Below are 25,831 nucleotides of genomic sequence, written 5' to 3'. Positions count from 1 at the left end.
AAATTATAAACAAGATGTAATAAAAAATAAAAGTAGCTATTTTCTTTCATTTTTTACATCCATAATAAAATGATCTTGTTATGATCACTTTACCAAAATTTACATATTTTCAAAATTAACTACTTTGAACCTATAGGTTACAATCTGCTTTCAAAATCGAATATTGCTTAATATTTGTTTATTTGGTTCAAAAAATGTAAATATTATTTAATTTCAAACACATACTCAATGAAACAATTATGGTTTACAGCTTCTCACATCTTCTTCCTCAGAAGCTATCACCACTCTCTACTCATGTGTGACCTCTACAAATCTAAAGAAAGAAAAAAATGAATGTAACACAAATACTCTCTATTTTTGTTCCACCTTCGCTCTAATCTTATCCTCAAGCAACTCTACATCAAGTCCATACATTCTATTCAGCGCCTGCATGTTCTCCAACGTCTCTTTCAACGTCCTGCTATCACTCCCATCGCATCTCAAATGCTGCATCGGACCGTGCAAAATCTTGTTCACCACACTTCGTGTCAAATCCTCAACCGCTTTCCTCGTCTTCTTGTCCATACCATCACCATGTTTCGACATGAATCTCTCGACCAAACCAGCTCTCGTCCTCTCACAATACTCCCTCAGCTTCTTGATCGTAGGAACCGTCTCTAGAGAATCTCTCCACGCTTCAAACTGTTTGGACTCCTCTTCGATGATCCCCTGAGCTTCCATTGCTTTCTTTGTCCTCTCTTCTTTATTAGCAGCGACCACTTCTTTAAGATCATCCACGTTGTAAACACGTGCATTGTCTAGCTCACCGACGCAAGAGCCAACGTTCCTGGGAACAGAGATGTCGACAAAGAGCCTCCCATCCGCAACGGGAGGGAGACTCTCCACGTGCTCCTTCAAGAACAGCGGCGACTCCGAGGCTGTGCTGGTAAACACAACATCAGCTTCACCAGCACAAGCCAACATCTCATCAAAGGGCTTATAAACAATCTCAACACCAGACGGCATCATCTCTCGGCGTATAGCTTCAACTCTCTCTTCGCTTCTGTTCACAACCACCATCTTAGTACATCCCTTAGCAACCAAGTGCTTAATCACAAGCTTCCCCATCTTCCCCGCACCAACCACCAACATCCTAGCAGATGATGATGTTGCGTGTGCCGGAAGCTTCATGAGAGCAAGCTCGACGGCTGCAGAGCTAACGGAAACAGCTCCTGCAGCGATGTTTGTCTCGGTTCTAGCGCGCTTTCCAGCGGTGATCGCCTTTTTGAATAGGCCACTGATGTGTCTCCCAAACCCGTTGACTCCTTGGCCTAAGTTAACAACTTGTTTCACCTGAGCAAGTATCTGACCTTCTCCTAGGACAAGAGAGTCCAAACCAGCCGAGACTTGGAACAGATGCTGCGTCACGTCCTTGTCGTACATCACGAAACGGTGGTGACAGAGATCTGAAACTGGGATCCCACTTGTCTGCAAAGAAACAAACATTATGTTAACATTTTTCTAAAGATGGAGAGAACATGAACTATCAAAATGGAGAAAGAAAGAGACCTTAGACATCCATTCAGTGACTTCTTTGACACCGCGGTGCTGAGACAGAGCCAAAACATAAATCTCCATACGGTTGCAGGTACTGAGAACAGCAGCTTCTTCGATGTGATTCAAATTGCATAGCTCGGTGATAGCTCGCGGCCATTCGGCTTCGGGAATGGCGAGCTTCTCACGCATCTCAACGGGAGCTGTGTGGATGTTGAGGCCAATCACCACAATGCTGCTTCTCTCCTTTGTGTATCCTAATAACAATCAATCAGAGAGTTCAATTAAAAAAAAAACAGAACTAGTATACAAATTATCCACTAGAGTACAGCAGCTCAGGGATTAAAGAACAAGCTCAAGATAATTGCTTTAACGACAAACATGAATCAAAATATCGAATAGGTTCTTAAAAATTAAAACTTTTTGGAAACAAAGAGACAGAACAAGCTCAAAGAAGATTGCTTTTACGTCAAACATGAATCAAAATGGCTAATATCTAATTAAAAATTGAAACTTTTTTAAAAAAATTGTAACTTTTATTAAAAAAAATTGAAACTTTTTAAAAAAAAATTGAAACTTTGGAAACAGAGAGACGGTGTGAACGAGAACTAATCACGAAGACACGAACTACAAGTGCAATCAGGAGGGCAGAGCAAACAAAACAAAAAGGCAGAGACTTCGTACTGTCAATAGCAGAGGTCTTGAGCTGCTCCAGAGCCGAGATGCTAGCTGCCTTGGAAGCAGAGATCTCACAGCGGGCTCTCTGGATCAGGCCACGTCTTGACCCGTTGTTGTTCATCGGACAAGTAGGAATCCTAATCAGCGGCGCGGGAGAAGGAGACGGATCATTTGGATTCGATAACAAAGTCTCCAGCTTGGAGCTGACGAGGAAGGATTTAGAAACCGCCATAGCTTTTTGGGAGTTTACAAGCACAAGTCCTCTTCGTCTCGGGAATTTCGAATCCTAGAGAATCAGGAATCGAGGAGACAAAGAGGGATTGAATATAATGAGATGGGAGTGGTTATGATTTTGAGTTGACAAATGAGGAAACCCACCCACCTCTTAGGGGTTAGGATCATGGGGGTGTATTAGTTGAAGGAGAGAAAACAAAACAAATAATAAAAGGACTAGATTTTGACCCGCACACCCGTGCGGATGTATTTTTTTAAAATATGATGCTATTTGATTTTATGTCACTATTTAGGGTTTGGTAAAAAACTCGAATTCGAAGAATTGAACCGATCTCAATCCGAATAAATAGTACTAAAACCGAACTGGAATTGATTAAATATCTTAATTATTCAAAATTTTGGTATTTGAAGAACCGAAATCTAATCCGATCTGAACCTAAATATTTTGGGTATCCAAAACAGATTTATATACTTATATATTAATTATTTTTAGATTTAATATATATAAAAACATCCAGAATATATATATGATACTTTTAAGTTCGCTTAAATGCTTGAAAATATATACAAATAATCATACGTAAATATCTTAAATAGTTAAAATATACTCAAAACTCCAAAAAATACTTGAATAATTATTTATCCTCTATCCAAATATTTAAACCAAACCTATTTAAATTGGTTATCCAAATCCGAAGCAAATCCTCAAAGATCTGAACTGGACACGAAATCCCAAAAAGATCCGAAAACGAACCCGAACGCCCACCATTAATCTATATTTTATATATATATATATATCCTATATGTGTCATCATAGGTTACAAAATATGTGTTATCATACCATCAAATAAGTTTTCTTGTAATTAAAAATATTTTATACAATCATATAAATAATCACATATATTATATTTTAAAATTTAATGTGAAATATAAAAACCATAATTTAAGTTGGTGTTTGAAATTGAGATTTGTATTGTATTTTTCTTATATATATTGAAAACAGTTGTATAATAGTTATTGGAAAATATGTTAGTAAAAATCAAATTTTGAATATATGTATATTTTTGAATGAATTTTTGATATAAATTAATTTTAAATTATTATTTTGATTTGAATATATATATCAAGTAACATAGACCCAATATATTGTAATGGACTTCAAATTGTTTTAGTAGCATAAGCCCATTATTTTTTTTCCTAATTTACTGTTATCCATGTGTCCAAACAATACTATTTTTTTTAACTACTATCCATATTGCCAAACAATCTCAATGTGTACTTCAACTTTAATAATATAGATGAAGAAGCAGGTGTGAGCCCGGGTCGGGTCAAACCGGGTTTTATGGTTTCGTCAAGCCAAAACTATTGACCCAGAGATTGAGGCTTTTGATTGGTCGAAAAATTATAATTGAAGTGTGAAAGGAATCGAAGTTTTGTGAGTTGTAATTGGAGTGTGGTCAACACGTTTTATTTATCCCATGCCGTTTTTATGCCTTCCCTTATTCAACTTTGAAGAAATCATGGATATTAGAAATTTAGAATTCAAGAACAACTAGGTTTTGAATAAGGGCTGGCTTTGTTAAATAATTTGGCCGGAAAAAGTCGTTTTTTATTTATTTACATGTGGTTGGTTAACTACTCAATCATATAGTACTTTGACATAGGAAAAAAAATGGAAGATGAGACATTATTGTTTGTGTTACACCCATTCAGAAAAAAGTGGGCACTGTATGTTTATGAAATGGCTTATTTGCCAAATAACCAAATAAAAAAGGTAATTAGATTTGTAGTGAGAAGTTAGAGAGAGATAGAAAGAGAAATAAAGAGAGAGAGGATGTTTTTGGTTAGATAATTAGTGTATTTGTGTTTTTTGTAGAGTAAATTAACTCAATATACTGAAAAGAGCGGGATACCATTGAATTCTGGGAAAATGATAATGATGGAAGGAAGAAAATTGAAGAGAAATAGAGTATGAAATGCAAATAGGGGGAAGTTGTGTGTAGAGAATACAAATTTGATTATAGGAGCAAATTTTCCTTTATGAAAAGGCTTATGGAAAAGCCCATTAAGCTGACTTTCCATGAGTCCTTATTTGCCAACTGCTGTGGGAACTTGGCAGCCATAAAAGTCAATGGCAGGCCTAACATAGACAAAATTAAGCCAAGAAACAACTACCCTTGGAGATAATGTGGATCAGGTAAGCAAATAAATTACGAATACTCGGATAGTCAGAATCAAAACATTTAGATGTCGATTTGGTTTCGACCTGTATCTGTGGTTCTGTCATAAGCTTTACATAATTCACTTTTGTAATACTAATTTTGTCACTGTAAGCAAAATATTCATTTCCTTTTTGCTATTTCTTCCCAATTATATATTTTGGCTCTTTTAAAAATGAAAATACACGTACTGAGCAAATTAACATGTCAGCATTTAAGTAACTTATTATAAATGACATGGCCACCACATCATAAGCTACATAGGATGTTGGAAAAACATAACATGACATCACTTTAATCACTACAACCAAATGGTCAAGCTTTTAAAAATCTATTAAGACCAAATCATACATGGTTGATGTTCAAGAAGCAGAGCAAGTTCATTCTCATCATTGGTCACTCACTCTCCAAACCCACTAACTCCCTCAAGCGAAGATGAAGCTCTCCGATCGTCCTCAACACCTTAACCGCCTGCGACGGCGTAAGAATCTCCACAACTCTCCCCACCGTCGCACACCTCAGCTCATCCGCCTCATTCATCGCCGCCGCCATCCCGTTCTTAAGCACCTCCATCGCCTCTTCCAAATCAGACTCTTCTCCGTCCACCATCCCCCTCGCCCCCACTCCTCTCGCCGCCGCCATCACCGGCGGATCCGCCACGCTCTGCTGCACCAGCGCGAAGTCTCTCATCACGTCTCTCTCTTTCCTCCTCGTCTCCGCCCGGAGGCTCAAGATCCGATCTTTCTGGCGGCGAGTGAGGTCGTCGACGGAGGAGTCCGTGAGTTTGAACACCAGCGAAGGCTTGAAGTCTCCGACCCAGAGGATGAGTCTTGCATATGAGGTGAACCACGGCGGGGAGAAGAAAGTGAAAACGTTGTCTCCGGCGACGGAGACGGCGGAGGATTTGGCTTGGTAGTATTGGAGACAGTGAGAGAGGAACTGGGTCACGAGAAATTGTTGGTCTTGGAGAGTGATGCGGTTAGTTTCGTCGGAGGAAGAAGCGCACGCAAGCTGTTCGACGAAATGCCTGTGACGGATAAGCCAGCCATTAGCGAAGCTGGTGAAGCTTTGAGGGCTGGTGGTGATTGGCATTTTTGAGTAGTCACTAAGTATTGAGTCGATGTGTATTTGGAACGTGCTTTATATACTCTCTTTTGGACTTTACCAAAGAAAATCTCTTTTGGCGATTAATTATTATTTATATAATATGTCGGTCCTTGGAGTGAAGTGTCGTCAGATGATCAGAGCGTCTTATGATCACCTACTGTAAAAAAATTTTGGAATCAAGTTCGAGCACCTCTGTACCTGTGCTAACACTTACAGTTGACAAAACCACAAAAAATAGAACCTATAGTTTCAAATAATTGTTTACTATGTAATTTAGTTAAAAAAATATTTTGTCCAGTTGGTTAATTATACGACTAACTCGTGTTTATATGAAGTAGTATGTGTCATAACAAGATAATGATTAATCAAATAACTAAAATAGAGTGTGATTATCAACTCTTACAATACATTTGTCTAGCTATCATTTTATAAACTTAATGTTCCAGTTTGAGTATCTCTTCTTGGATCCTCCTATCTGGAATTTACGTCAGAGTTGCATCATAATTTTGTGTTATTGACCTTAAAAGTGAATCTGAAAGAGAAACCGACACATGTTGCTAGAATAAGAGGGCACAGTCATGTAGGGAAGACGACATATGTAAGCAAAGAGACACAGTCTTTTGACTGTACCACCAATTACTAAATGTTTAAAGTTTCATATTTTTATATGATTTCTCATTTGGTTTATTGTTCGGATTTTTTGGTTACACAAGAAAAGGAAAAGAACAACGGTTCATCAGCCTCGTGCCATCTTTTCTTCTTTACTAAGTCTACATTTAATTTAGTTTTATAGTTGTCTTTCTTGTCTTGCACTTTTTTCAAGCAGATCTTTCACTCCATCAACGTTGGTTGTCGTGCAACCAAAGAATATTCTAAGAAAGAAAAGATGGTATCAAATCTTTTTTATGTTTCTCACGCAGTTAAAATCATGACTAGTACAATTAACAAGCCATGCACAAAAAAAACTATAGTCAAGTATACTTTTAATGTGCATATGTTCAACATGTAGGTCGCTCTTTTATGCATACCATTTAAAGTTAGTCCAGTGATGATGGTGATTCAGTGATATTAGTGCTTTCAAAGATGTCAGTGAAAGTACAAGTTTACATGAATACACTTGATAAAAAAGTAAAAAGATTGTAAAAAAACGTGACGTCAACAAAGAAGTGAAATACGCCTTTTGCGAAAAAAGGTGAAAAACTGAAAACGTTTGGATGTCAGTACTTGCACATGTTGGTTACGCGACGCACGGACGCAGATTCTTCTCGACTCGTTCCTTACGCGGGGCCACGTTTTCGTCACTCACCGCGTTACTTCGCGGCTCTCTCTATCTCAACACATTTAAAATTCATTTTGTTTTTTTTTTTTTTTGTAACACAAATTCATTTTGTTTCTTTATGTTAGAAAACTGTCAAAGGCGGTTCTTTGGATCATTTGTAAGAATAGAAGAGGGCCTTCTTATAGTGGTTTTGTATTCCTTGTCTGGATTATTTAGGCACATACATAACCCACTAGAGCTTTGTTGACATCTTATTGGGCCTAAAATGTATGCTACCGTCGTTCTGAACTTGGGCTGGTACCAGTTTTGATTAGCTGAATAGTTTAGCTGCGAAGCTCTTTTTGATTTGTGATCCAAATCATAATTAATTAGGCTCATCGGTAAAGCGATCCACAGTTTTGCTCACATGTTATTGGGTCTCAATTGCATGCGACCCATCGTTTGTCCTAAAAAGGAAACTAGGGGCACTAAATAATTAACTGCAATAAAACTTGATTTTGTAAAAAGCAAGAGCTCCCAAAACTGAAACAATTTAACTAAATTCCAGCATTTTTTTTTCCAACCCGACCTACCCTATTTAGTTAGTGCCTATGTAAAGTAAGTAAATATAAAAAGTATGATAGTCACGTAAAGCTAATATGTAAAGATAAAAAGATGCTACTTTAGAGTGAGATTAGTTAGATCTTGGCACCCTCGTGTCCTTACTTTAGAGTGGGATTGGTTTAGATCTTCGCACCCTCGTGTCCTTACTTTAGAGTGGGATTGGTTTAGATCTTCGCACCCTCGTGTTTTACGTTTAAGCCGTAACGTAATGGGATCAATCATGGACGTATACGGCTCATACTAGGTCCTTGCACCTTGATTTACAGACCAATAACATCATCATCTTTTTCATTGTTTTCAAATTTTCAATAATCCTTCAACTCAATATCCTTTTGGATTCGCATTCCATTGTAAATCCATAAGCCATTTTGTTAGAATATTAGGTTAATACAGGTGTATACAGGTAGGATTTTCAGATATTAATGTTTATTATACAACCAATGTCCAATTTATAAAACTTTGGGTTGAAGGGAAGAGATCATTTGTCGATATCATCTTATCTAAAATGTCTATAATTTGGAATTTGTCGTTCTCATGACCTATAAAATTGAATTTACAATAGAAAGTATTCTAAACTACTTCATATTAAAATAACATCCTGACCATAACTATTATAATTTTTTATTAAAAAAAATCCTCTTGCGAATATTTCTGAAGTATTATTAATTAGTTCTGCTTAGCGTATCAAAGATTTATTCTCACAAATTCACAAATATTAAATACTTGACGTCGCTCTTGTGCAAACGTATAGTGCACCGTTCTTATCCCACGATCCAAGGGAATGTGACGATTGCCTCTTTACTTTTTCCCCCACCAAATGATTCCAATCTAAAAAACCGTCTTTTATTATCCCTCATTACAGAACACAAAACCCCTCTTATCTCCGTGCCCGAATATCACTTTCCATTAATTACAAATTCGCCCCACTAAAACCAACTAATTAAAAATTCGACCCTAAACTTTCCAAAAGTAGATTCGCAAACCACCTACAAGTGTGCTGTGCACTCTCATAGAGAATCGGTGAAGACACAGAGAGAGTGAAGAGATGTCTACTTCCGATCAAGACCGCCACCACCGACCACCGCCCTCACGCAACCGTCAACCCCCTCGATCAAAAGCCTCGAAGCGCGTGCTCCTCCGCGTCGCCTCCGTGGCGTGCGGGATACAGTTCGGGTGGGCGCTCCAGCTCTCTCTCCTCACACCTTACGTCCAAGAGCTGGGGATCCCGCACGCCTGGGCGAGCGTGATCTGGCTCTGCGGCCCTCTCTCCGGACTGTTCGTGCAGCCGCTCGTGGGACACAGCAGCGACAGGTGTAAGAGCAAGTACGGACGGCGGAGACCGTTTATAGTCGCTGGGGCCGCGGCGATCGCGGTGTCGGTTTTGGTGATAGGACACGCGGCGGATATAGGGTGGGCGTGTGGGGATGGAGAAGGGAGGATTAAGCCGAGAGCGATCGTGGCGTTTGTGTTGGGGTTTTGGATACTTGATGTTGCTAATAATATGACTCAGGGTCCTTGTAGAGCTCTCCTCGCTGATCTTACTGGTAATTAATCTCTCTCTGCTGTCTTTTTTTTTTTTTATATATTTGAATTTGTTCTAAGTAATCTCGTGATATTGAGAATGTTTCTCGTGAATACACTCAGTCACATGTGAAACACTGAAAAATTCACAAATTTATGATCTTTTGGATAATTAATTTGGTATGTAATAATATTGTTACGAGTTGATCCCCTAATATAGCTCGAATAAATTGTGGTATGCAATATTATAATTAGTGTTTATAAGGTCAAATTGTATTGGAGTATTTTTTATGTTAAGAAGCTTGGCAAATCACAGTGAAAAGGGCTATTCTTTTTTTTTTAATATTTGAATTTGTTCTAAGTAATCTCGTGATATTGAGAATGTTTCTCGTGAATACACTCAGTCACATGTGAAACACTGAAAAATTCACAAATTTATGATCTTTTGGATAATTAATTTGGTATGCAATATTGTTACGAGTTGATCCCCTAATATAGCTCGAATAAATTGTGGTATGCAATATTATAATTAGTGTTTATAAGGTCAAATTGTATTGGAGTATTTTTTATATTAAGAAGCTTGGCAAATCACAGTGAAAAGGGATATTCTTTTTGGTTTTTGGTCACCATAAACCATTTTTTTTAATTGTGAATTGAATGAATGGACTCTGTTTTCTTTTGAAGAACATAGTTTGATGAAGTGATCCAGAGATTTTGGCGTTAAGTGTGTTTGGATTTGGACATTTTGGTTATTTTTTTTGTAATTTTCCGTAATGCTAATCTCTTTTTATTTATTTTTGATAAAAATATAAAAGCTAATTTTTTTTTTGAATGAAATATAAAGCTAATTTTAAACTAGGTACTTTCAGTTTTTAATATATATTACAAAAAAAATAACTGCTCTGTTTGTGCTTTAATTCTTGTTTATTCTCTTTCTTTTTTCAGAGAATGATAACCGAAGAACCAGAGTAGCAAACGGCTACTTCTCCCTCTTCATGGCCATTGGCAACATTCTCGGCTACGCTACTGGATCATACAACGGTTGGTACAAAGTCTTCCCTTTCACCAAGACCGTTGCATGCAACGTCGAATGCGCCAATCTGAAGTCAGCATTCTACATAGACGTAGTCTTCATCGCAATAACCACCATCCTAAGCATCACAGCTGCTCACGAGACGCCTCTCGCTTCATCACCTTCTCATCAAACACACGGGCAACAATCCAGTGGAGGAGGAACAGACGAAGCTTTCCTCACCGAGATCCTCGGCACTTTCAGATATTTTCCGGGGAGCGTCTGGATGATCTTGCTTGTTACAGCTTTGACGTGGATCGGTTGGTTCCCGTTTATTCTGTTTGATACTGATTGGATGGGTCGAGAGATCTACGGCGGTGAGCCGAACCAAGGTGGTGCTTATAGTGCCGGGGTGAGTATGGGTGCGCTTGGTTTGATGTTGAACTCTGTTTTCCTTGGGATCACTTCGGTGCTTATGGAGAAGCTTTGTAGAAAGTGGGGAGCTGGTTTTGTCTGGGGGGTGTCAAACATCATTATGGCTGTTTGCTTTCTTGCGATGATTGTTACTTCGTTTGTTGCGTATCACATTGGCTACATTGGCCGTGAGCAGCCACCTGCGGGGATTGTAATTGCTGCAGTGTTGATCTTTACGATTCTGGGGATTCCATTGGCAGTAAGTGTACTTACACTGACAAACTTTATGGTTATAATAGTTACTAATGATACTGTTACTTCTTGCGCAGATAACTTACAGCGTTCCCTATGCGTTGATATCAATACGTATTGAGTCCTTGGGACTAGGTCAAGGTGTGTGTTATTTTTAATATTATGTGTTCACTGGTTTAATTACAAGTGGTGTTTTGTGATAAAAGTTTTGTTGTGGCAGGCTTGTCTTTGGGTGTGCTGAATTTAGCTATAGTCATCCCACAGGTAAGCTATTCATTGTTTATGATTTTATTTTTCACTTTTTATACTTCTTTGAACGTGTCTGCATTAGTGAAAGGAGTCCATAAGCATTAGTGGATTATGTCTGTTAGTATAAAACCTCATTTATTTATTTTAGCTCGTTGTGGTTAACTAAAAAATAGTATGTGTTTGCAGGTGATTGTGTCTGTTGGGAGTGGTCCTTGGGACCAACTATTTGGAGGTGGGAACTCACCGGCACTTGCAGTTGGAGCAGCTGCAGGGTTCATTGGCGGGATTGTAGCCATCTTGGCTATTCCGCGAACAAGGATTCAGAAGCCCATCCCTCTCCCTTGACATCCTCTCTTTTTGCTACAAAGTATGTTTTTTTATATTACAATAAAGTATAGTAAACACTTGTCACTGATTAACAAATCTGGTTAGTGAAAAAAAGACGAGTTCAAGGGAGGAACGCATCAAGGGAGTGTGAAGGCATGGTGGAAGGAGATGCACCACTTTGTGTGATCCTTGTCGGATTCATGCAATGGCTTCTGGTGTGACTAACTTTTTCAGCTTCTAGGATCTAACCCCCTTCTGCGTTGGGTCTATGGTCCTTGTGTCCATGAGTAGCCATAGAAGTTTACCAGTGAAATAATAACACATCATTAAGATTGTGAGGTCTATGCATCTCTCCTTTTGTTGGAAGCACCCAAATAGGGCTCTTCTCTGTTTGTTTTGTTGTTTGGATAAAGCTTGTACCAGTTTACTAATACGTACCTGTAAATTATAACTGAGAACATGTGTACAGCGGCGACTGAAATTTCTGAAATTGTTATTATAAGTTCTTTTTTTTCGAACGAAATTATAAGTCCATTTCTTTAATTCTTCTGATAAAGAAACCTGAGATCTGAAGAAAAATATCTGCTCTGTGTCATTGTGTGTAGTGTAGAAATGTAGAAATGAACCATTCGGATTATCGTGAACTGGTTTGGAGAACAAACCTTTCACCGGTTCAGGGCCAGCCAGGTACTGAGAGCAGGCTTCAGGATAGTATAACAGAACTACAATAATGGGCATGATATTGATATGATTAGCAAGAAATCGCCATGATAGGACTATTATAGTATTATATAACCAAAAATTAGCAAGATGGATCATGAATGGCTCTTTGACACATCATTTTAGAGCCAAACACTCATAAACTTATTCATAACTAGGACAATCCCATCATATATTACAGCACTTTGTTTGGTATATTGCCATAACCAATATAAAAAGATAAAAAAATATTACACGTGGGGGCATATGGGACCTCTAGATCTGTTAGATTTCAAGAGGTTATTAAATTTCGATATAAAACAAGTAAAAAAACGTGGTGTTGCCGACCCACATTGATAGTACTCTCATGCAAAGTCAACTAAGGCGGCTTTCACACCTCCATGCCTTCTAGATGAATGATAAAACTTAACATCTCCTTTTCATTTAATTAATTACTTGGAGATAGAGTATCTAGCTTGCACTACAACGATTTGCATATCTAAATTACAGTCATTTTTACCTGAAAACCATTCTATATTATTAACGTTTTGATTATAGAGAAATCAAGTAGAAAGATGAAAACCTTTTTTTTTGCTGGTTTTTAAAGATTATAGTATCGAATTGGAGAAGCCTAATGTGTTATTGACGCAGTACAACAAAGACTTGGGGATATACTCTCGACTACAGTGAGAATATTTTTAACTCCCGACAAATCAGATAAGTTGTGTCAATAATTATCCCATATTTTTGTTATGCTTAAATGTGATAAAATCCTTTTGACGAAAAGGAAAGATGAATCTCGACTTAATGTCATATTTACATTGCAATTTTCTAAGAATTGAATTCGGTTGTAAGCATGCATTAACTATTTGGCCATTTGATTCTTCTCTTGTCGCCTTCGGATTACATAAGTGGATAGTTTTTTTCTTTAAGTGAACTTCTCTAGCTTTAGCTAAAAGAAATAAAGTAATTACCTTTTTGTATGAAACAAAGCAATTAGCTTTTAGCCTTTTATATTTCAAGATTTTTATTCACACAAAAAGAAGAAAAACAATTGGTAAGTGAAGTCCACCCTGTCTTTGTTCACGATAAGTACATCTTCTCGTCATGTTGCATGCACTTGCCCAAAAAGAAAAAAAAAATTATTTTAAAAAGGATTTGTCTTTTCTTTGGCTTCAATTATTGGACAAATTATTTTTCAGAACTTTGCTTTTTAAGTCCAATCTCCTCTTTTTCCATGAAGCTTCGATCGCTTTTTTGACGAGTAAAATGTTAAGACTCATGATGATTCGAAGAAGAAAATTCACTGACCAAAAGAGATTCTCGTTGAGTAATTATGGTACGGTCAAAACTATTTCAAAGCATCAGTTTCTATAAATTTGATTAGTTTCAGAATAGAAATATGCAATACTTTTTTTTTGTGAAACAGAAATACGCAATACAGTTTTTTCCTACTATATAATAGTGAGAAATAACTCGTTTATACTTTACTAGTCGCTGTTTCATATGATCCATGCATGCGGCAATGCAGCATGTCTACTCCTTAACGACGTCATCTTTGTTTTTAAACAGTAACTAATCTAAATTAAGAAAACACCGATTCACAGAGCCATCATCTTTGTTTATTCATGTAATTTTTGATCGAACTTATGATCTGTAAGTACATATTTTTAATTATTACCACTAACTTAAGTTTAAAGCCCTTACATCTTTATATTTTATATTATCGAACTTGGTTTTGAAGTGTTTTAAAAAAGAAAAAAGAACTTGGTTTTGGATAGTCATTATTTCATTTGAAATTTTTGATATGATTCCGAATTGTTATCTTGTAGCAGTTTGATCAGTATGTGCTCAGGAGACAATCTCCTAGCAATTGATACAGATGTGGACGAGTCAGCAGAATACAAATGAGGATGCCTTAACCAAAATACGAATAGAATAATATAATAGAAATTATATGAAAATGCCAGCTTTTGAAAACATTGAATTGCTTTAGGCAAACGACTCCTCTCTACTCTATTCTATGGTAGGTTCTTTTAGCACATATATATCTTACTTGAGAGCAAACCATCTTTGTAATTACACTCTGGCGCTTAATCAGAGTATTAGACGATCTTATATTATCCCTCCCTAGTTACATCACTTAGTCACAAAAACTCTATTATGGCAAATAATACAATAGCAAAAAGGGTTTTTCCTTGCGGATTTTCAAAGATTTGAAATACATGTTTTTGTTTGCACTCGCTGGTGTCTACTGGCGTGGAATCAATTATTAATTGTCTCCACCTAATCAGAATATGACAAAACGAATTTCATTTTCCTACTCGGCTATACATATATTAACAAAAATATATCATTTTTTAATTGATCTTTTCTTTTTTGTCAACTTTTAATTGATCTATGTCGGATAAAGAAGAGTCCACCGAAAAAGAGAGTTCGCAAAGACTATTGATATATGGCAATAATGGAGCCGCAGAGTTTAATTATAAGCTATAGTAGTATTTCTTAAACGCATTAGTTATATTGTCTAGATATATATTGCACTATCTAATGTATTCACACTTATAAGGTTGCTTTAATTTTGTTGTTATTGAGAGTTAAAACTCTGCTAAAACTAAAATTTATTATAAAAATTGCATTTTAGAATAAAAATACTAATTTGCTTTAAGTTGAGAGTCTTGCGACACAACTACTTCCTAGTTAACTTTGAAAAAGGTTAAAGGTATGTTATTGCACTCGTGTGTCACAAGAAGCATGCAATCAGCACATGTATACGGTGATACCTTAACACCTTAACTGAAGTTTTTTTTAAAGTTTATATTATACATATATATGAATGTAGTTTTACATTTTGTTATGAGTAATATTTAATATTTACTTTATCAAATACATATTTCGGACGTGCATTAAGGAAAAATATAGGACCCAAAATGCGGGTTATGTAATATGAAAATAAACAAATTTGACTGAAAATCATTGGTAAACACTTCTATATTCAGAAGATTTTTTTTGGAGTAATTCAAAATCAAACTATGTTTGATCCAATAATAATTCTAACCTGAGTGACTTTTATAAAACGTGGTTTCCAATATATGTGAGTACACAGTTATAACTTGTGTTAGTCTATATGACCAGTAAAATTATCTTGCAAGCTTTCTAGGTTATCGAAATTCGTAGTTTAACCGAAAATAAACCAAAATGCTAGGGGATAATTCAAGTTAGTATACGAGAAGAAATCCAATATTGAATGCATTTTTGGTTTCATATGGTTTTGTTTTTATTTAAGTTTTACTAATATACATATTATATAGTTTTTTGGGATATAATATATTTAGTTTAGTTTTGTTCTCACTTGATGTTACTTTAATATAAAAAAAACTGTTACATAAATATTGAACTCCATTTACAAAACATAATGTTGATGTTTGGGAACAAGATTTTTTTTTTAAAAAAAATTGCAACCTAATAATGCTTTTTTTGGTCAATACTCTATTAAGTAGATATGGTCCTACTCCTACGGACATGGATTCAATTTTGTGTACACATTTCTTCAACATTTTTAAATTCTGAGTCAGTTTCATTATTTATAAGGATGGTCAAAGAAAACCAAGAAAAATATACTACATAACAAAATACTTAAGTATCTATCAAAACGCTCCTATATTTCAACACAATTGCTGTATAATCAGAAAATAAAATAGTATGGTTAGAGCATCTCCAATGGTGTTACTATCATTGGAGTCCTTAGCAATATTAAAGTAATTTTTTTTTTAATTTTTTTTGTTTGAATAGTTAAGGATTCTTATAAAAAATGTGTGTCCAATGGTGTACTCCATTTAGGAGTTCTTAAGAAGAAAAAAAGATTTAATTTTTAAACATGTGAAATTTAAAAATTTATTAATTGCATGATTAAATATATGGTAATTCTCATAAATATATTATTTTCAAGTTTTGGTCATAAAAATAGACCACAAGGAGAAAAATGATCAAAATATTTCATTAATAGATAAAATAACACTAATACCCTAGATATATAAAAAAATAAAAAAAATAAAATATATATTTTTTTATAGTTTTAGATTATATGTTTTCAAATTCGAACTTTTTTATATATTTTTTTAATTTTTTTAATTTTTTTAATTTTTTTTTCAAATTTTCTTTTTGTAATTCGTAAATGCTTTTTAAAACTATTTTAAAATTTTTATTTTCAAATTTTTAATATTTATTTTCTATTTTATAAAAATTTAAACCTCAAACCCAAGTTTCCACCACTTAACTCTAAACCCTAAGGTTTGGATTAGTTAATCATAAGGGTATAAATATATATTTACCTCTTTAATAAAATATTTTGGTCATTTTGATTCTTAGAATCTATATTTGTGATATAAACGTTTTTTCGTGTGGTCTCGTGAATGAGATTTTTTTTTCTAAGCCGATATACATATTTCGACAGACCCAATTAGACGTTGCCACGTCACTAAGGACTAAGTCCTTAAACACCTTATTTAAGGACTGCTCCTTACCGATCTCAGCCTTGTTAATATTTTTTTATAATCAAGGGTCCCGCTTCATAAACTCTTTTTTTTTTTTGGTAACACTTAAAAGACTCCGCTTCATAAACTCATATTATTATCCCAGTAGCTCTAGTTTTTTTCTCAACACTGAATCCTTCAAATATTAAAAAACAACGATTCCAGTAGCCCATAGTTTAAAATCGAAGATAATTAGATCAGCACCATATAAAATAATGATGTCATTATCAATAAAAAAAATATAAAAGTGATGAATATACACAGTACACAAGATAAGCCAAATTTGAATATTTAATGGTTAGCAGCAGATAACAACTTTGCTTCAAAGCGGCAACGCATTTTCTCGCGCCACCTCTCTCCGATGTGAAAGAAACAAAAGCTCCCCACCATAACTTCAACCACCGTCTCCCTCTCCTCTCTCTCCGACCAACATGTCTCCGACGTCTCGTAATTTTGGATTCTTCTTCCTCCTCCTCGTCCTCTCTCTGCTCTCCATCGTTTCCTCAGACGATCTCCAAGTCCTACTCAAGATCAGATCCTCTCTCCTCGACTCAAACCCCAACGTCTTAGATTCATGGAAACCGACTTCCAATCCATGCTCCTTCGCCGGAGTAACCTGCAATTCTAACCGCTCCGTTACAGAGATCGACCTCTCTCGCCGCGGCTTATCCGGAAACTTCCCGTTCCCTTTCCTCTGCGATCTCACGTCTCTCGAGAAGCTATCTCTCGGATTCAACTCACTCTCAGGCCCCGTCCCGAGCGATATGAACAACTGCACGAGCCTCAAGTACTTAGATCTCGGCAACAACTTCTTCTCCGGCCCTGTCCCTGATCTCTCCTCTCTGAGTCACTTACAGTATCTCTACCTAAACAGCAGCGCGTTCTCAGGCACCTTCCCGTGGAAATCTCTCCAAAACGCGAAAGAGCTCGTCGTTTTAAGCCTCGGGGACAATCCCTTCGATACGACGCCGTTTCCTGAAGAAATCGTTTCTCTGACGAAGCTGACGTGGCTTTACTTGTCTAACTGCAGCATCACCGGCGTAATCCCTCCGAAGATCGGAGACTTGACGGAGCTTCGGAGCTTGGAGATCTCCGACAGCTTTCTCACCGGCGTTATCCCCCCGGAGATCGTGAAGCTCAACAAACTCTGGCGGTTAGAGATTTACAACAACAACTTAACCGGGAAGATTCCTCCCGGTTTTGGCACCATGACGAATCTCACTTACTTGGATATTTCAACGAATAGTCTAGAAGGAGATTTATCGGAGCTCAGATCGTTAACCAATTTGATTTCGTTACAGCTCTTCGAAAACCGGTTAACCGGTGAGATCCCACCCGAGTTCGGAGAATTTAAATATCTCGTCAACCTCTCGCTGTATACCAACAAGTTAACCGGTCCGATACCTCAAGGACTCGGTTCGCTAGCCGATTTTGATTTCATCGATGCTTCGGAGAATCAGTTAACCGGACCGATTCCTCCGGATATGTGTAAACGAGGGAAGATGACAGCTGTCCTTCTGTTACAAAACAATCTCACGGGATCCATACCTGAGACGTACGCCGACTGTTTGACTTTGGAGCGGTTCAGAGTTAGCGATAACTCGTTAACCGGAACAGTTCCGGTTAAACTCTGGGGGTTACCGAAGGTGGTGATTATCGACTTAGCGATGAACAACTTGGAAGGTCCGGTCACGGCGGATATAAAGAACGCGAAGATGCTCGGGACGTTGAATCTAGCGTTCAACAAGTTCTCCGATGAGCTGCCTGAGGAGATCGGTGACGTGGAGGCTCTGACTAAAGTTGAGATTAATGATAACCGGTTCTCCGGGGAGATTCCGAGCTCCATCGGGAAGCTGAAGGGGCTAAGCAGTTTAAAGATGCAGAGTAACGGCTTCTCCGGTTCCATACCGGACTCTATTGGATCGTGTTCGGCCCTCAGCGATCTCAACATGGCTGAAAACGCGCTGTCGGGAGAGATCCCGCACACGCTGGGATCATTCCCGACTCTCAACGCTTTGAATCTTTCGGACAACAAGCTCTCCGGGAAAATACCGGAGAGCTTGACCTCTCTACGGCTTAGCCTTCTTGATCTGTCGAACAACAGATTATCGGGCCGTGTCCCGTTGAGCTTGTCTTCGTATACCGGTAGCTTCAACGGGAACCCTGGACTCTGCAGCATGACGATCAAGTCGTTAAACCGGTGCGTTAACTCTCCAGGATCGCGTCGCGGCGACACTCGCATCTTTGTGCTGTGCATTGTTATCGGTTCGATGATCTTGCTAGCCTCTCTTGTGTGTTTCTTGTACCTCAAGAAAAGCGAGAAGAAGGAAAGGAGAAGAACGTTGAGACACGAGTCTTGGAGTATAAAGTCGTTTAGGAAGATGAGTTTCACCGAAGATGATATCATCGATTCCATCAAAGAAGAGAATTTAATCGGTAGAGGAGGTTGTGGTGACGTGTACAGAGTAGTACTCAGTGATGGTAAAGAACTCGCTGTGAAACACATTCGAAGTAGTAGTTCAGACACTAAAAACTTCAGCAGCACGTTACCTATCCTCACTGAGAAGGAAGGAAGGTCTAAAGAGTTCGAGACAGAGGTGGAGACACTAAGCTCGATACGACACTTAAACGTGGTGAAACTCTATTGTAGCATCACTAGCGACGACTCGAGCTTGCTGGTGTACGAGTACATGCCTAATGGTAGCTTGTACGACATGCTTCACTCGTGCAAGAAGTCGAATCTCGGTTGGGAAACGCGGTATGATATTGCTCTCGGTGCAGCCAAAGGGCTTGAGTACTTGCATCACGGATACGAAAGACCGGTGATTCACCGTGATGTTAAGTCGAGTAACATATTGCTAGATGAGTCCTTCAAGCCTAGGATAGCTGATTTTGGTCTTGCAAAGATTCTTCAGACCAACAATGGTGATCTTCATTCCACTCATGTCGTTGCAGGAACATATGGTTACATAGCTCCAGGTAAAGAAACTTTAAAACTCTTATTAACCAACCACCTTGTTATTTTATTTTATTTTAACATTATAGTTGTTGTTGCAGAGTATGGATACTCGTCGAAAGTGAATGAGAAATGCGATGTGTATAGCTTTGGAGTTGTGTTAATTGAGTTAGTAACGGGGAAGAAACCGATTGAGGCGGAGTTTGGAGAGAGCAAAGACATAGTGCATTGGGTTAGTAACAAGCTGAAGAGTAAAGAGAGTGTTATGGAGATTGTGGATAAGAAGATAGGAGAAATGTATAGAGAAGATGCAATCAAGTTGCTGAGAGTTGCAATACTATGTACTGCGAGACAACCTGGACTAAGGCCGACGATGAGGAGTGTGGTTCATATGATAGAGGACGCTGAACCGTGTAGATTGATGGGTATTGTGATTAGCAAAGAGAGTGATGTGAAGGTTAAAGAAATAAGTTGATGATTGGGTATGTTTTTGGTAACTATGAAACTTATAGAGAAGACTTCATCTAAATTTGGTAAGACTAATGGAGAATGTGACTCTAGTCCTGGTGGTTATGAATTATTAGGATCTCTCATGTAAACTATTTCTTGTAATTTTGGTTTGAGGGTCTCCGACTTAGTTGATGCAAGTCAATGATGTCAACTACTATGTAAAATTTATATTCTAGATGCAGTATAATTGGCTACAATAAATGCATATTAGACTGATAAAATAATGACTACAATCACACTACAAGCAATCAGTTTGTTATGACTTCTCAAAACGAAACCAATTCCGATTTGAATTCTTGTGATGAAATAACAATTATCAGTTTTATTATCGTATAGTGCCACCGTCCCTTATAAGTTGTAATAGTCAAATGTATTATCTACGTGTGCTCAAAACAACTTGTAGTTGCCAACTTTGAGCAACACAAAAAAGAAAAGATTTTAAAGAAAAAGAAGTTTTATAATAACTGTATTCCTTCGCTATCAGACAGACAATAATGTTTTGTATCCATCAGCGATAAACCTCTTTTCTTTTATTCTAAGGGGATGTGACATATTAAGCATTATAGAATTTTGTATTTTACATTAGACTGAAGAAATAACGTAGTCTAAAACACAGGTGTTCACATGTGCATTTGCATAATACCCGTAATAGAACAACCTTAATACAGACAAACATCATATTTGCATTAGTTACAAAACATTTTGATAAGAAACTAAATCGCCATACCTAATACATTGCCACAAGACTAATCTTACTAACTAACAAATTTAAAAGCTGTCTCCCCATCATCTTTTTGTTCCCTTGTTTTGCAATTCAATCCAAGGAATGCATCATCATATAAGCCAATATTTAATAGCACACTCATAATCATTAAACAAAGTAATCACATGATGCACTACTAGTGAAACACTAAAAAAGTATATGCATTCATGAGAGGATACGTGGTGGGCCAAAAGTCCACTCTCCACTACTTGGCCTAGCTTTTGTTAGTGGTTCAACTTGATATCTGTAAACCAATCTAAAGCGTCACAACAAGCATTAGCGATCCATTGAGATTCTAGAAGCTAACAAGTAAACACCATACATAGACCACAGTTGATGGTAACATACAAAATAACAGCTTCTGCTGCAACAAAAGAGTTAACTACTACTAATATACAACATTTTTTGTATCATTCTCTATCTAAAAAAAAAAAGAGATAAAAGAATTCTCAGTAACCAAGATTTTGTCAGCGGAATAGATCTTGGAATGACCACATAATGAATCTTGCAAAGATATCAGACTCCAAGAACTCGATGTGAGCAGCTCTACCAATGAACGAGTTGAGGTTACGACCATACAAGGTCGTGTCGAAGTTGACGTCGCAGCGCATGAACACTCTCTGGTGGTGAGGTGTTTCTGGGGATGGCCCACGTATTTGGTCCATACAGTTATTAAGCATCTCCAAGAAAACGACTCCTCTTTTAGAGTTGTCGAAAGAAGCTGGTTGGCACGATTGGATCCTAGCTGAGTGATATGGAACATACCCATCCTGTGATAACCAAAAAAGATAATTACAACTAGCAGCAAAATCTAGCAAGATATTTGTATCTTATGACCAACACATCCTTATTGCATTAGTTACTATTATGTTAATCAATATTCAAAAAAATCGCTAGACGGTAATTAGACGTTTTATAGAAGTGTATGGACCGCTGTGGCTAGACTGATTTTTTAAAACATCTTCAAGAAAAATTGTTTCATTTATATCCTATTTAACGCTTAGACGGGTGCATGACCGTCGCCTAGACCAATTTTTAGAACACTTATGTTAATGTACCTGAGGCGAAGACAGGAGAATTATATTCTTGAAACCGTCCAGAGTCTTTTGCTGAAAAGAGTTTCAGAACTGATATTAGAACCAGAGAATGGTACAAAATCTTGATGAAATGTTAAAGATCTTTCTCTACCTTGCAGAGCTTGTAAAAGAAAGTATTCTGAAGATCAGGATCATCAGTGAGCGTAAGCTGATGAATAACCTGAGTACTCTTTAACTTCTTCAGGAGCCAAAGTCCAGAGTTAAACAACGAATTTGAACTGTATAGATAACCCAAGTGTGGACCCGAAAGCGATATATATGTATGTAGATACTTCCTGTATGGATCCATCAAACTATCTGCAACAAAGAGACAAAGATAAACACAAAACAGAACAAAATGTTTAAAAAAAAGAAGAGAATTGTCTAGATTCTTACCTGCTAGTGCAGTTCTGATGATGACATTGCCGATTGAATGTCCAACGAAACTCAGCTTAACCTTTTTCAACCGCCCGTATCTCGAATGTTTGTCCATTTTCCTCTTGAAGAAAGAAACCACTTCCTGCGCAAGCCTCTGCCCCATCTCCCTGAAATCTCCATGTGTTTTGTCCTCGTTTGCCTCGGACATGAGACACTCTATCTTTGGATCAATGAGGAGCCACTGGTTCCGGATAAGCCTTAGGTCTAAGTGATGCCCCTATAGTAGTTAACATAATTTAATGACAATACTAGATAAGCTTAAGAGAGAGCAAGATAATTAGAATAATTTAAATGGTACTTGCCTGGAAACCATGAACAAAAACAACAATCTTCAGCTCACGTCCACCATGCTGTGAGTTATTATGTTTTCTTGTCCCACTCTCGTCATCATGCCCATTAAGTAAGCTAGAATCTATCTTATCAACATGTCTCATGTACGAGTTTTCACTGAAAGTACGCCTTGGTGCGTTCCAGACACGTTCAATTATAACAATAGGAACTCGCATAGGATCACCAAATATATGCATGTCTTGCACCGTCCGGTTGTTAATCTGCACCACCATTAGTTGTCACACAAATGAGTTATTACAACTTATAAAGCCAACACGAAGCAGAGAAGAAAGAAAAACAAACCCGCATTTGTGCAATACTTCGACGGTGAAGCTCAGCGCGAGTGGCTGCAACTTGCGCAGGCTGCATAAGAGCAAAATATTAGATGAATAGAGAGCAAAGATTGCATTCTAATGGAATGGACTACTGTAATTATAAACTCACATCACTCAGCTTCAACGCACTTGTGACTCTTTTATGCGAACTATGGTTTGAAGTATCGTCCACTCCACTTATAAAATGATGCGGCATTTCAACCTTGGAGTACACCATCCATATTGACCACTCAGCTCTTCGATCCTTCGTCCAGGTATCTCGAAGATGTTCCAAGATTTTTGTGTTATTATCCCTGAAAAGGGACAAACAAGACCAATGATCATCAGATAGAGTATAATATAAACAATCTGAACCTGCAGGCTAAGGGAAATTACCGATGAAATGTCAGAAAGGTATTCCAGAGATAGTGGAGCTGAGTGCCTAGTAAGTGGAATGTGCGGGACAGATGCTCCTTTGAGAAGTTATGAAGCCAGTCATCACTTTCTAAATCAAGTGAGGTTTTTAACTGTTGTGCCAAGAATGGAAGAAACATGTTCATAGTGAAAACAAAAACAATAGATAAAGAGCACTCTGCTGCAAAATAAAAGCAAGGACCTCAAGATTGTTTTGTTGCTTGCCTTGTCCTGAACCTTCAACAGCAACAGTTTTTTCCGTTGAGGCAGAGTCAGATAAAAGAGTTTTGTCCATAGTGGATACAAACTCAGACAAGTCGATTGTTTGGTCAATGGCCTTGCTGAGTTTTTGCATTTCTTCGAGTAAAGTGTCCCGAGCTCCAAGTAAGGCTTTCACGAATGACACCAGCTTGTCAGCAGGAGCTATCTGAGCAAAGGCCTAGAGAGTTACAAAAGAATCAATAAAAATAGAGTAAGAATCTCGAGAAAGAGAGGCATTACTACTACAAAACAAGATACTCAATAAAGTTCTTTTGTAACATTAATTAACTAACTGAAGAGTTGCTAATCAATTAGAAAATATTGTTAAGGAAAAAACTAGCATTTACTACAAAAGAGAGAGAGCTTGGTAATTTGTGAAGACAGTGACATAAAGCAAAAAAAAACAATTTGGTCAATCAAGTAAGAGGTTGGACATGATGATAAGATAGTGTAAGAGCACATACTTTCTTGGAAGACTGAGAACTACCGCTAGCTAAACTTTTACCACTACTCGCATCACTGCACCAAAACATAATTTGATATATTAACTGAAGAGATAAACTCAACAAACGGTGAATAACGCAGAATCCAAATATAAGCGGCGGCGTACCTTGACAAAACTGCAGGACGTTTGTAAGAAGCTGACTTCATGACGCTGACGTGGACGCTAACATCGATGAGAACGGCGTGAAAGGTGTCAAAGTGGACCGGACAGTAAGAATGCACGCCTGAGAGGGCTTTAGGAGGAATGCGAAAATCATGCACTGATGCAGGAGAATCATCTGAATGAGTGAGTGATATATTCTCCACGATTGGAGAATATAAAAGCTCGAACCTCAGTATAACAGCAGATGTAGCTGGCCCCTGCATCATTCACTATACTTACTAAGGTCAACCAAGTACACACCATTAATCACACGACTAGAAAAAAAGAAAGAGTGGTGGTACCTCGTATCTTTGCAGTGGCATAGTGAAAGAGACCATCATGCAGAGACGCACGTCCTGCCTAGCGTATTTGATACGAAAGGGCTGAGTTAAGAAACTGTTGTCTTTGTCATCTATCTTCCACACTCCAGAAGAGTCGTTTGAGCTTGAATCAAGAGCTGTGGTATATATAGATACTCATTATGTAAATTATACTCTAGCCGAATGATTGAGAAAAATGGAGAAGAGTAAGTAACTTACCTTCATACTGAACAACTCGTGAAGGAATCCCACAGGATTTGTTGTTATCACCATCCTCCCATCTCATGCTGATTTTTATTTGATACCATCTAAGAGAATTAAAAGATTTAAAATAGCTTCAGAATCAAATAAATGAGCAACGGTGATGGTGATAATAGTGTGTACCGTACCCTTGTTGGAAAAGATCAAGGTTATGGAACCTATGGATATAAACAGCGATTTCTTGAACAGTGTCGACCATGAGAACAGGCTTGGCTACGTAAGGGTGAGCATCAAGAGTCTTGGTTTGCCTACTTCGTTGGCTGAGTCCAATTAACCATCCAAGACGCTTTAACATATGGTAGGAACGAACGAACGAACGAACTCACATCACCCTTGTTACAACTTTGGGATGTGTGTGTGTGTGTGTTTCAGCACCAATGAAACCCTGAAGATAAAAGCAAACACAACAAGAGTCTGTGATTGATTAATTAAAGTCGTCTTCCACACCAAAACTAAGGTCAACAGCTCAAAAAAAAGCGAAAGCGAAAACTACATTTCTCCCTTAATACTAAACGATGGCAGGAGATTCAGAGTCGTAACTTGGAGCTACATTTACCTCGAAATGGAAAAAGAATAATAGCAATTGGCAGAGCAGGAAGGAAGGAAGAGGTGCGGGGTTCGAGACTTAGATCTGACGGATTCAGATAGATGGAAACGCAGATTCGCTAGGGTTTTTTTCTTTTCAGGAGGGCCAAGGACACAAACCCTTTAGGCTTAGCAGAAGAAAACAGGGGAAAGAGGATCTGGGGAAAGTTACAAACGATGATGATGGTAGGGAACAAACAAACAAAAATGTTATGTCGAGAGACTCAGAGAGGCTTTTTGAAAAAAGGTTTACTCAGATTTTTATTACTTTTGTCGGGTAAAAGAAGATGAATGAATG

General features: G+C 37.5%; 5 protein-coding genes across 9 annotated transcripts; 2 read left to right on the top strand and 3 right to left on the bottom strand.

Moving 5' to 3' along the window:
• Positions 1-148: 148 nt before the first annotated feature.
• On the bottom strand, positions 149-2,637 carry LOC103843327 (glutamyl-tRNA reductase 2, chloroplastic). The gene is made up of 3 exons (XM_009120041.3): positions 2,218-2,637; positions 1,549-1,790; positions 149-1,467 (listed from the first exon to the last, which is right to left on the bottom strand). The coding sequence occupies exons 1-3, from the start codon at positions 2,441-2,443 to the stop codon at positions 352-354; spliced, it is 1,584 nt and encodes a 527-aa protein (XP_009118289.1). The 5' UTR covers positions 2,444-2,637; the 3' UTR covers positions 149-351.
• Positions 2,638-3,423: 786 nt separating this feature from the next.
• LOC103843326 (protein RESPONSE TO ABA AND SALT 1) lies at positions 3,424-5,992 on the bottom strand. Its single transcript, XM_009120040.3, has one exon. It carries the CDS (start codon positions 5,754-5,756, stop codon positions 5,061-5,063), a length of 696 nt encoding a protein of 231 aa, XP_009118288.1. The 5' UTR covers positions 5,757-5,992; the 3' UTR covers positions 3,424-5,060.
• Positions 5,993-8,467: 2,475 nt separating this feature from the next.
• On the top strand, positions 8,468-11,951 carry LOC103843325 (sucrose transport protein SUC4). Of its 2 annotated transcripts, none has more exons than XM_009120038.3 (6): positions 8,468-9,197; positions 10,120-10,859; positions 10,930-10,993; positions 11,073-11,116; positions 11,288-11,468; positions 11,544-11,951. In XM_009120038.3, the coding sequence occupies exons 1-5, from the start codon at positions 8,699-8,701 to the stop codon at positions 11,444-11,446; spliced, it is 1,506 nt and encodes a 501-aa protein (XP_009118286.1). In that variant the 5' UTR covers positions 8,468-8,698; the 3' UTR covers positions 11,447-11,468; positions 11,544-11,951. The 2 variants fall into 2 exon arrangements, with proteins under 2 accessions (XP_009118286.1, XP_009118285.1); XM_009120037.3 differs by having other exon boundaries at positions 11,534-11,951.
• A 4,977-nt stretch (positions 11,952-16,928) lies between these two features.
• On the top strand, positions 16,929-20,335 carry LOC103843324 (receptor-like protein kinase 7). The gene is made up of 2 exons (XM_009120036.3): positions 16,929-19,638; positions 19,717-20,335. The coding sequence occupies exons 1-2, from the start codon at positions 17,091-17,093 to the stop codon at positions 20,088-20,090; spliced, it is 2,922 nt and encodes a 973-aa protein (XP_009118284.1). The 5' UTR covers positions 16,929-17,090; the 3' UTR covers positions 20,091-20,335.
• Positions 20,336-21,145: 810 nt separating this feature from the next.
• LOC103843322 (protein FAM135B) lies at positions 21,146-25,800 on the bottom strand. Of its 4 annotated transcripts, none has more exons than XM_009120033.3 (15): positions 25,505-25,800; positions 25,077-25,362; positions 24,907-24,995; positions 24,670-24,824; positions 24,332-24,585; positions 24,186-24,240; positions 23,663-23,899; positions 23,443-23,573; positions 23,177-23,360; positions 23,036-23,095; positions 22,705-22,953; positions 22,361-22,619; positions 22,077-22,282; positions 21,947-21,997; positions 21,356-21,658 (listed from the first exon to the last, which is right to left on the bottom strand). In XM_009120033.3, the coding sequence occupies exons 2-15, from the start codon at positions 25,241-25,243 to the stop codon at positions 21,356-21,358; spliced, it is 2,400 nt and encodes a 799-aa protein (XP_009118281.1). In that variant the 5' UTR covers positions 25,244-25,362; positions 25,505-25,800. The 4 variants fall into 4 exon arrangements, with proteins under 4 accessions (XP_033135494.1, XP_009118281.1, XP_009118280.1 ...); XM_009120032.3 differs by having other exon boundaries at positions 25,077-25,333; XM_033279603.1 differs by lacking the exon at positions 25,505-25,800 and having other exon boundaries at positions 21,146-21,658; positions 25,077-25,243.
• Positions 25,801-25,831: the final 31 nt, after the last annotated feature.

This window comes from Brassica rapa, chromosome A09 (genome assembly GCF_000309985.2).
Source record: "Brassica rapa cultivar Chiifu-401-42 chromosome A09, CAAS_Brap_v3.01, whole genome shotgun sequence".
Taxonomy (NCBI): domain Eukaryota; kingdom Viridiplantae; phylum Streptophyta; class Magnoliopsida; order Brassicales; family Brassicaceae; genus Brassica; species Brassica rapa.
Note: the sequence above shows the minus strand (reverse complement) of the source record. Positions and strands in the feature narration are given on the sequence as shown.

What these genes read in the sequence shown, in the direction of transcription:
- LOC103843327 (XM_009120041.3), bottom strand. Translation starts at nt 2,443, where the DNA reads ATGGCGGTTTCTAAATCCTTCCTCGTCAGCTCCAAGCTGGAGACTTTG. An exon ending in CAAGACCTCTGCTATTGACA is followed by an intron (nt 1,791 to 2,217) that starts GTACGAAGTCTC and finishes GATTGTTATTAG; the next exon opens with GATACACAAAGGAGAGAAGC. An exon ending in TCACTGAATGGATGTCTAAG is followed by an intron (nt 1,468 to 1,548) that starts GTCTCTTTCTTT and finishes GTTTCTTTGCAG; the next exon opens with ACAAGTGGGATCCCAGTTTC.
- LOC103843326 (XM_009120040.3), bottom strand. Translation starts at nt 5,756, where the DNA reads ATGCCAATCACCACCAGCCCTCAAAGCTTCACCAGCTTCGCTAATGGC.
- LOC103843325 (XM_009120038.3), top strand. Translation starts at nt 8,699, where the DNA reads ATGTCTACTTCCGATCAAGACCGCCACCACCGACCACCGCCCTCACGC. An exon ending in TTCTGGGGATTCCATTGGCA is followed by an intron (nt 10,860 to 10,929) that starts GTAAGTGTACTT and finishes CTTCTTGCGCAG; the next exon opens with ATAACTTACAGCGTTCCCTA. An exon ending in GTCCTTGGGACTAGGTCAAG is followed by an intron (nt 10,994 to 11,072) that starts GTGTGTGTTATT and finishes TTGTTGTGGCAG; the next exon opens with GCTTGTCTTTGGGTGTGCTG.
- LOC103843324 (XM_009120036.3), top strand. Translation starts at nt 17,091, where the DNA reads ATGTCTCCGACGTCTCGTAATTTTGGATTCTTCTTCCTCCTCCTCGTC. An exon ending in ATATGGTTACATAGCTCCAG is followed by an intron (nt 19,639 to 19,716) that starts GTAAAGAAACTT and finishes TTGTTGTTGCAG; the next exon opens with AGTATGGATACTCGTCGAAA.
- LOC103843322 (XM_009120033.3), bottom strand. Translation starts at nt 25,243, where the DNA reads ATGTTAAAGCGTCTTGGATGGTTAATTGGACTCAGCCAACGAAGTAGG. An exon ending in GAAGTATTGCACAAATGCGG is followed by an intron (nt 22,954 to 23,035) that starts GTTTGTTTTTCT and finishes ATGGTGGTGCAG; the next exon opens with ATTAACAACCGGACGGTGCA. An exon ending in TTCTCCTGTCTTCGCCTCAG is followed by an intron (nt 21,659 to 21,946) that starts GTACATTAACAT and finishes TGGTTATCACAG; the next exon opens with GATGGGTATGTTCCATATCA.